A 10,029-nucleotide genomic window follows, 5' to 3' on the forward strand; every position below is an offset into this window, starting at 1 on the left:
TAGAAAGAGAGCACCGTAAGCACATAAATTTTAACCTTTATAAACTCAAGACCTGCTCATCACTTATAATAAATCCTATAGTATACAAATGGAACCTAACCATATATGTCCTCCAATTATATCTTCTAAATCGTCCACACTAACAATCCATCCTTCTCCCCTAAATGGAACCTAACCATACATGTCCTCCAATTATATCTTCTAAATCGTCCACACTAACAATCCATCCTTCTCCCCTAAAAGGAGATTTTTAAAAATCAAAAAATAGATCACATTAGCACTCAAGAAGCTCTAGGTGTCCAAACACAGATTTCCAATTTAAGTAGGCTCCTAGGCACAATGAAACATAGATGTTCATTTAAACTGCTCCATTCTCACCACCCTGGCATGAGACAAACTCGTGAATCTTAGATGGTAATCTATCAATAGTTATTAACAAGCAATGGTTAAAAATGTTATGTTGATTTTCATACTACATTAATCCCTGTCAATCAGCAGTTTAAAAATCAAATCTTTTTTTATTAAAAAAAATCTATTTCCCTGATAATGTTATACTGATTTTAGTTTTAGGATATGGATTGCCAATACAATAGGGTATGTGAGTTTTGAGTATTGGAAGAGGCAATGAAATGTAGAAGCACAAGTAACTGGCCCTCAAATAAGAATATATAGGAAATCACTTCTACTTCATTAATGGAACTTATTATAATGTTACAAAATCATAGAACCATAATCTAGTTTTCTCTTTAAATCAAATAAAACGTTATCTAACTTACTCGTATTTATACTCATATAAAATCAAACCTCAGACTGTAATAATGATATTGCATTACCTAATTCGCGACCAAAACAACACCCGAAAGATCTCAGTTCAACATATATGAATATGTTACCATCAAAGTAACATTTACGCGGTGAATTCAACAGCACGAGTTCGTCAATTAGAAGAAGTACAAAAGACTCGACTTGTAGAACAACAGATATACTATGAGCAAGGACAGATTAAAGAAAGAGAAACAGAAACCCTAACCCTAGAGATGGGATCAGATGAGCTTGAAGGGAAGGGGCCACGGGATAGACCTGGGGACCTCGACCCGGTCCTTGATCCGCTCGATCTTCTTCTCCCGCTTGGGCCGCGCGTTGCCGTACGACCCCTTGAAGCGCTTCCCCCTCTTCGTCTTCTTGTCGCCGCGGCCGCACGGGACCAGAACGGGCGCCAACGACGAAGAGGAAAAGGAAAAGGAGGAGGAGAACATCGGCCGCCGCTCCACCACCTGGTGCATCGCCCGACTGGCCAGCCACCGCATCGCCATATGGGAGTTCGTTTGATGGCCGCCGCCTCGCTGCTGCTCCGAGAAGCTCCACGACCCTCGGACACCAAAGGGATTTCTATAAACCGGCGGCTTTTTGGGATCGAGGGTTTATCTCTCTCTCTCTCTCTCTCTCTCTCTCTCTCTATATATATATATATATATATATATATATATATATATATATATATATATATATATATATATATATATATATACATGTAGATATATAGGTATATACATCTTTATCTTTTATATATATATATTGTTGCTGGGGGTCCAAACCGAGAACGATTGGCACAGCGGTATGAACGGGGTTCCCATGGAATTACTTCGGTTGCGCTCCACCTTCCGCCGGGAAACCTGCAAGCAAGCCTCGCACCACCACCGGGGTAGTGGGGGCCCTCCGACGATCAAGTTAGGGGAGATCGAAGGAGAAGAAGAGGTAGCAGGTAAGATAATACTCTGGAAAATCTTGCTTACCCTCCCCTTCCCCCCCAGCCGCATATATATCAGGCTGGGGGGTTTTTCTGGGGATCGGTCATCGTGTGGCACGATGGGGTTGCCACTGACATGGTCGTTACAGGGCGTCGTGGGGCAGCGCTGGGTACGGCCATGGCAGGGCGTAGTGGAGCTCCGCTTTGTACGGCTGTTACAGGGGATCGTGGGGCAGCGCCGGATACGGCCGTTGCGGGGAGTAGTGGAGCAGGGGGCCGCGGCGTGCCTCAGGGGAACAGTCTGTTGTTGTCAAGAGATTGCCGACTTGGGGTCGGATTGCTGGATCAAGGGGCAGCCGACCCGGGGTCGGGCTGCGGAGCCGAAGATATCCGACCCGAGGTCGGATTGCTGGATCAAGGGGCACCCGACTCGGGGTCGGGCTGCGGAGCCGAAGATATCCGACCCGAGGTCGGATTGCTGGACCAAGGGGCAGCCGACTCGGGGTCGGGCTGCGGAGCTGAAGATATCCGACCCGAGGTCGGATTGCTGGATCAAGGGGCAGCCGTAGTCTTCCTGGGCGCGCGTGCCGGTCACGTGGGGCATGGTGGCTAAGTTCCCCCGTAACAGTAGCCCCCCACTTCCGAGCCTGGAACCAGGAGGGGAACGGGTGAAGGGAGTGACGCTTCGAGATTGCCGCCATCTCTCGGAAAGGCGCGCGCGCTCCGAACTCCCCGCCTTCTTTATGGCGTATGGCGGTTGTCGCTGATCTGGCAGTCTGCGGATTTCGGCGGACATCCTTCCTTAATGGCGTCGATTCGCCTTTGGGGCGCGAACGATCCTTCGGCAGCCGGGCGTCCTCTGGCGTCACCGAGGCGTCACCCGCCTTTCCGCCTATTTGACCGGGGGCCCTCCCCCGTCCGCCTTTCTCTTCACAGGCATCCTCGAGTTTCTCCCTTGTGCTGCTGCCGTTGCCGTCGGACTGTTCGTTCGCTCCTCCTTTGACGCTCTCGGAGCCGTTCTTCCTTCCCTTCCGGTGAGTTGCCCCACTCTTCAATTTAGGGCTCTCCGTACTTTCTCCCTTCGTATTAGTGTACCCCAGTCGTTCCGGTCCCTTCTCCCCTCTTGACCCCGTCCTGACCGTAGATTCACTGGCCGTTAGGGATGGACGAGGTAAGAGCGGACCGCATTCAGTCGGAGCTGGTCCCCGAAGACCTAGATAGGTTCGTGGCCCGGTACCACCTTCCCGAAGCCTGCAACGTTACGCTCCCGGGGCCTGAGGAGAGGATGTCCCATCCTCCTCCAGGGAAGGTCGCCATCAATGAGGACATCCTTCGGGCTGGGTTCCGCTTTCCCCTCTCGGACTTAGTCGTGCAGGTGCTTCGAGGTTTAAGAGTGGCGCCGACGCAACTGGTGCCGAACTCATGGCGTACCCTGACGGCCTTCCAGGTTCTCTGCCGCATGCACGAGGTTCCCGCCACCCTGAACGTCTTTTGGGAATGCTACGGCCTGAACGGCCACCCCCGGGACAGAGGGTGGTGGTGCTTTGCGGCGCGGCGAGGGTGCGGCCTCGTCAAGGAGGCTCCTTCCTCCATTCATGGCTGGAAGGAGCGTTTCTTTTTCATCGACGTAAATCCTTCTTGGGGAGTCGGGACAACCTGGGAGACGCCGATGAAGTCCCCGATCGGCCTATCGAGGTTGTCGAGGGAGGAGTCCGATGGCGTCGCCGTCTTGAGGGGGTTGGTTGCCGAGGGCCGGCTCCCCCCGGTGGCTAGCCTTATTTCCGAGGATGCCTTGGTGAACGTCGGTCTGAGCTCGGTCCCCGCCGACCGTGAGCCCGCCACCACTTCTTCTTTTTTAGCCCTTTTCTCCTCTTTCGTTTCTTCTTTCCATCAGTTTCTCAGTTTCTAACCATCTCATCCTTTTGTTGGAAATTATGTCCTAAATTCAATCAATTGTTGATTGTAAATGTATTTGAATCAATTATAAATAACATGGTATTTATTCATCACCAGAACATCTTCACAAACTCCGATGTGATGAAGTCCTTAGGACTGCTTTGTGTAATGAAATATGATTTTGTCACACAGGTCCTTAAATGTTCATGACCGTATGATATACTATTAATAGGACGATAGTATTATCGGGCGTAGGTCATTGTGTATCATATTTGTTGGTTGTCTTCCAAACCAAAGAGTATAGAGATACTAGTATGGTATACAGGTGAATGGTAGTGTACGTTCACTGAACGTGACCAATTGACGGACTCTCTCTTGTCAAGAGTTGTTCCAAGTGGATATGGGTATATGTATCCTTTAGACCTGAGATTGCAACCGGTGGCTTGCAAGCAACTCACTGTACTTTGGTGCCGGACTACCTGAATTTCTAATCCAGCGACGAAAGGTTTCTGGGTCCAGTCAAGTACTTGTGGTAGTCAGTTGCAGATCAAGATGGGATTGACCTCCCTTAGAAATAAGGGTGAATGCCTTGTGTTTTCAATTAAGTAGTACCCTGGCCAGGGAAAGTCAAATCACTATCACTTGACTTATTGAATTGAAACATATTTCCGGATGGATCGTTTCAGGGTAGACAGACTCTAAACCCATCCTGGGCATTTTCTGGTCAAGAGGATGAATTATGCAGTAACCATAGTCCATAGGTTCTAGAATGTTGCTTTGCATCTATTCGGCCTATCCGGTCGTCGGGTCCCATTGCTAGATGGTTACTTCGATTAGTGCAGGAAGTGTTCTTGTACTACCGACTTAGGTTCGAACCTGTGAGGTCACACGCTTAGAAGTTTCTGGATTGATCAAATGGCTGATTGACGATTGAGAATCGTCTAGAGGTAAAATAGTCAATGTGATTGACTGATTGCCCTAAGCAATTGTTGCTTGGAGAAGTTAATTGGTGATTAGATCACTGATTAGACTCAATTTGATTGAGTAATAGAGATTGGGCTTGACCAAATTCAAATATGATTTGAAGTTGGTAAAACCGTAATTGACACCAAAATTGGTTTGGTGAAAATGTCTAATTTGCCCCAACCAAATCAGATTTGGCTTGAGTCAAATTGGATTAAAATCAATTATGATCCTAGTATGACTAGGACTTCCTTCCCTATGTGGGACCCACATACTGTATGTGGGACCCACGTCCTGCCTAGGTGGGACCCACATACTGTATGTGGGACCCATGTCCTGCTTAGGTGGGACCCACATACTGTATGTGGGACCCACATCCCGGCCACCTCACCCCTTTGCATGCGTGACACGTGGCGGAGCAGGACACCTCTTTTGCTTGCATGCGTGATACGTGGTGGAGCAGGACACCTCTTTTGCTTGCATGTGTGACATGTGGCGGGCCTGGACACCTCACACTCCTCCTGATGTCATCCATGACCTCATCTGCCTCATGAGGTCATCCATGACATCGCCCTCCAGGCCACCTCACCCCTTTGCATGCGTGACACGTGGCTGAGCAGGACATCTCTCTTCCTTGCATGTGTGACATGTGTCCTGGCAGGACACCTCACAGGACACCTCATAGGGACACCTCACCTTCTTCTTGGCCTATAAATAGGCCACCCCTCTTCCTTCTTCCTAACACATGGAGAGCACCAGAGAAAGAGTGTGAGAGGAGAGAGTAGTTCTGAAGGTGAATGCCCAAGAAGGAGTTCTTGAGCTGTGAAGGTCCATCTTCTTCCTTCTCCCTTTCAGCCAACCTTCTGCCTCCCTGCGAGCTAGCACTCCCCGGGAAGCTGATCATTCCGGAGCTTCGCGTGGACGAGTCATCGAGGCCGGACGCTTGTGCGGCTGCGAAGCATCCTTGAAGGAACCTCCTTCTAAAGGTAAGAGATCTGATCTCTTTTATGGTTGAGATATGATCTCAATCTTCAAATCACAAGAAATTGTGATTTATGCATATTGATTTGAATTACACAATCCTCGGGATCTGAGGGCTTTGTGATATATGGTGTCAAAGCAAAGGATTAGTGGAGACTATCCGATTCTCGGGAACTCTCACGCGTGATCGTGTGACGAAGCGTGGCTCTCCACCCGGGGGCTCATATGATGAGTGCTTTGATAGGCACGCGCGGGTGTCACCCTATGTATTGGGACTGAGCCTGCGCCACATGTGATGTGCAGTTGAAGACTGTCTTCGACTGGTACCAGAGTTAAAATATCTAAAATATCAAGCATGTTTTTGGTTAAAATGTTTAACCCGTTCTTTCCGCATAAAAATTTTCTGAAATTCATGCTTAGCCCTCTGCACGCACACCATCAGTGGTATCAGAGCCCGTCCAGGTTCTTTGTAATATCAAATATCTATGCAAGATGTGATCTTTTACATATGATGTAAACTAATTATATTATTTCATTATGTTATTCATATGATGAATGAACATGTTTGTTTGCATGATTAACTTGAATCTTAAAAGTGTTTTAACGATTTAAAGTTACGGAGCATGCAAAACAAAGATAAGACATGAATAATGTAATATACTTAATTATGAATTGAGTAATGATATAGATCCTAGACTTTAAATGTGATTTGAATGTCTAAGACATTGCATAATTCATGGGGTAATGGGTTAGCTAAATCAAATCCAAATGATTTGGACTCAATGGTTGAAATCAAACTTGGTAGAGTAGTTGATCTAATCTAATTAAAGTTGTTTCTTAGATTGGGTCAAGATTGCTCTTGATCTTTGCAATAGTTGTAGTTGATCAAGTCCATGTCTTTGATTAGACCAAATGGATGTTGATTTAGGCTTCGTGGTTGAGCTTGAGTTATGATATTGATCGAATTGAAATTGATAAACCAGCTGGTGTCAAAGGCAACTGTAATCAGTAGGTTTTTAATTGGGAGCTACTTGCTGGGTTTCGGTCCAGTCAAGTTAATGGCATACCCTTCCGCTGATCTCACTTACCTGGCCATCTTGGTGAATCTCTTTTGATCAGATCTCTGATTGACTCTAATTGACCCATGCCTGTAAGAAAATCAGTTGGACTGATTTAGGTGCGCTGACTTGAATCTATTTCCTATGATACCTGACTTATGAAGTCAGTGGGAGGATTTGGATTGAGTCAGCTTTTTATTACAAAAATCCTCTAAATTATTAGGTCCATAAAATGATATGGTTAATGGAGATGACCACGTCATAGCCTCCCATTAGTTGTGTGATAATGAGTCCAATACGTCTATATACATTGGAGGCGCGTGCGCGCACTGGTGCGTATCGGCCATTGGAATTGTCATACAATAATGATGAGTCGGTTGCAATTATTGGAATGGGTGGTCCGGTTGGATACCGGCCAAAGTCGGGCTTGACCATCTATTAGATAGTTTGCATTGATTGCTACATGTTAATGGTTGGACCTGACCGGGACTTTTAGTAGTGTCGATATACGCCTGCTGAAGTGCTTCCTGGGGCAGAATGATCACTAGAAGTTGTTTAGTTGAAGCAATTTGTTATGAACCTACCTTTAGGTGTATTTGGGTTGATACCGACCAAAGTCGGGCCCAGGTATAGCCTATTGGATTCTAGTGCCCACTAAAGAATTAAGAGTAATTCTTCGGATTAGAGGTAGAGGCTCCTGATTCGTATAAAATAGTGGAAGGATCTTTAGACTAAAATCCATGTCTTTAGATTAATTGATTCATTTACTAATAAGGCCATGGTTTTATCCTTTATGCAGAAATGTCCTCTTATAAGTTCCCCCTATCACTATTGGATAGTGATGAGCCGACTAGACCTTTGATTAAGAATCAGGCTAACTCGAGTGCTAATGAGAGAAATCAGCAAAGAGTTGCTGGTCAAGGTGGTTATATGATAACACCTTATAATTTCTCTGTATGTGATATGATGACTTGGGTATTGGATACCGGAAGTCCTTTTAATATCTGTAATACGTTGAAAGGACTGCAAGTCATTGAGAATTTCGGTAACAATGAGAAATTCCTAAATGTTGGAGATGGAAGAACTGTTCCAGTTCTTGCATTAGGTAATATTCAAATTGTTTCAAATTCTCACATAATTGCCCTTGGTGAATGTCACTATTGTCCTAGTTTCTTAATGAATGTCATTTCCGTTGGTCATTTGGCCTTAAACGGTTATGAAATTTGTATAAAGAAGGATTATTGTGATATCATTATGAATGGTGTTACAGTAATCAATGGACGATTAAACAATGGCATTTATGTATTGTCACAACCTGTTAGTGTAATGTACACTACAAGTAAACGCCCTAGATCTGATGATGTCTCTGATATCTACCTTTGGTATTGTAGGCTAGGTCATATTAACAAGAACAGGATCAACAGGTTGGCCTCACTGGATATTTTAAATATTAATGATTGTGAATCATTACCTACCTGTGAGTCTTGTCTTCTTGGAAAAATGACCAAGTCGCCTTTTACTGGAAAAGGTATACGAGCTGGTGCTGTATTAGGTCTTGTACATTCGGATGTATGTGGACCTATGAGCACTAGTGCAAGAGGTGGATACAGCTATTTCATTACATTTACCGACGACCTATCTCGGTATGGGTATGTGTTTCTTATGAAACACAAGTATGAATCATTTGAAATGTTCAAATTATACCGTAATGAAGTAGAGAAACAAACTGGACAGTGTATTAAGATACTTCGATCTGATCGAGGTGGTGAATACCTCTCCAGTGATTTCTTGACATATCTGGAGGAGAATGGGATTCTCTCTCAGTGGACCCCTCCCGGAACACCGCAGCATAATGGTGTGTCTGAAAGGAGGAATCGGACTCTGTTGGACATGGTCCGATCCATGATGGGGTTTACAGTTTTGCCCTTATCATTTTGAGGTTATGCACTTGAGACCGCTTGTTATATTCTTAATAGAGTTTCCAGTAAATCTGTGACTAAAACTCCATATGAGATATGGACCGGTCAAAAGCCTGTACTCTCTCACCTTAAAGTTTGGGGGTCTCCAGCCTACGTCCGTCGTTTGAAAGCAGATAAACTGGAAGCTAGGTCGGAAGAATGTCTTTTTGTCGGCTACCCAAAAGAAACCAAAGGGTATTATTTCTACCAGGTTAATGAACAAAGGTTGTTCGTCAGCAATAGAGCTGTCTTCTTGGAGAAGAAATTTCTTAGTGAAAGAACGAACAGCTCTAAGGTTGAGCTTGATGAGGTTCAACAGGTAGAGGATCAGACAACTAGAACTGAACCGTTAGAGTCTGATTTGATTGGATCAAACTCAGAACCCATTAAGGTTGCACCCGTTAGGCGATCCGGTAGAGTACCGCATCAACCGGATAGATACTATGGTTTTCTTGTCCGGGACGATGATCCCATTCGTCTCGATGAGAACGATGAGGATCCCGTCACCTATATGGATGCTATGCAAAGGTCTGACTCTGATAAATGGCTTGGAGCCATGGAATCTGAAATGGAGTCCATGAAGGTCAATGATGTATGGACATTGGTTGACCCACCCGAAGGATTTAAACCCATAGGGTGTAAGTGGATTTTCAAACGGAAAAGAGGCGCAGACGAAAAGGTGGAAACCTATAAAGCTCGTCTGGTTGCCCAGGGATTTCGTCAGCGTTATGGTATTGACTATGACGAAACGTTTTCGCCTGTGGCAATGCTAAAATCCATTCGGATCATGCTTGCGATTGCGGCCCATCTGGACTTTGAGATCTGGCAGATGGATGTTAAAACCGCTTTTCTAAATGGAGATTTAGAGGAACAGGTGTATATAATACAGCATGAAGGTTTTATTTCTGCAGATGAGTCTAAGGTGTGTAGGCTGCAAAAGTCCATATATGGACTAAAGCAGGCATCTCGGAGTTGGAACATTCGTTTTGACAGGGTTATCAAAACTTATGGCTTCGTTAAGAACGAAGAGGAACCTTGCATATACAAATGGGCTAATGGTACGGTAGTCTTATTTCTTGTACTGTATGTGGATGATATTCTCCTAATAGGGAATGACATTGCTGCACTACAGGGAGTAAAAATATGGCTTTCATCACAATTCTCCATGAAGGATTTGGGAGAAGCATCCTACATCCTTGGGATGAAGATCTATAGAGATAGATCTAGGAGGTTGCTCGGTCTGTCCCAATCCATGTACATAAATACTGTGCTGAAACGTTTCAGCATGGAAAATTCCAAGAAAGGCTATCTTCCGATAGGTCATGGAATTACTCTTTCTAAAGGAGATTGCCCCACAACTCCCCAAGAAAGAGAGCGTATGAGTAGAATTCCATATGCCTCTACTGTGGGATCTATTATGTATGCT

General features: G+C 45.2%; 1 protein-coding gene across 1 annotated transcript; it reads right to left on the reverse strand.

Moving 5' to 3' along the window:
* Positions 1-805: 805 nt before the first annotated feature.
* On the reverse strand, positions 806-1,448 carry LOC103698376 (30S ribosomal protein S31, mitochondrial). Its single transcript, XM_008780373.3, has one exon. The coding sequence runs from the start codon at positions 1,311-1,313 to the stop codon at positions 1,044-1,046; it is 270 nt and encodes an 89-aa protein (XP_008778595.1). The 5' UTR covers positions 1,314-1,448; the 3' UTR covers positions 806-1,043.
* Between the last annotated feature and the right edge of the window lie 8,581 nt (positions 1,449-10,029).

The sequence above is a fragment of the Phoenix dactylifera genome, unplaced genomic scaffold (assembly GCF_009389715.1).
Source record: "Phoenix dactylifera cultivar Barhee BC4 unplaced genomic scaffold, palm_55x_up_171113_PBpolish2nd_filt_p 000809F, whole genome shotgun sequence".
Taxonomy (NCBI): domain Eukaryota; kingdom Viridiplantae; phylum Streptophyta; class Magnoliopsida; order Arecales; family Arecaceae; genus Phoenix; species Phoenix dactylifera.

Excerpts from the sequence above, each read along its gene's own strand:
- LOC103698376 (XM_008780373.3), bottom strand. The coding sequence starts at position 1,313 with ATGGCGATGCGGTGGCTGGCCAGTCGGGCGATGCACCAGGTGGTGGAG.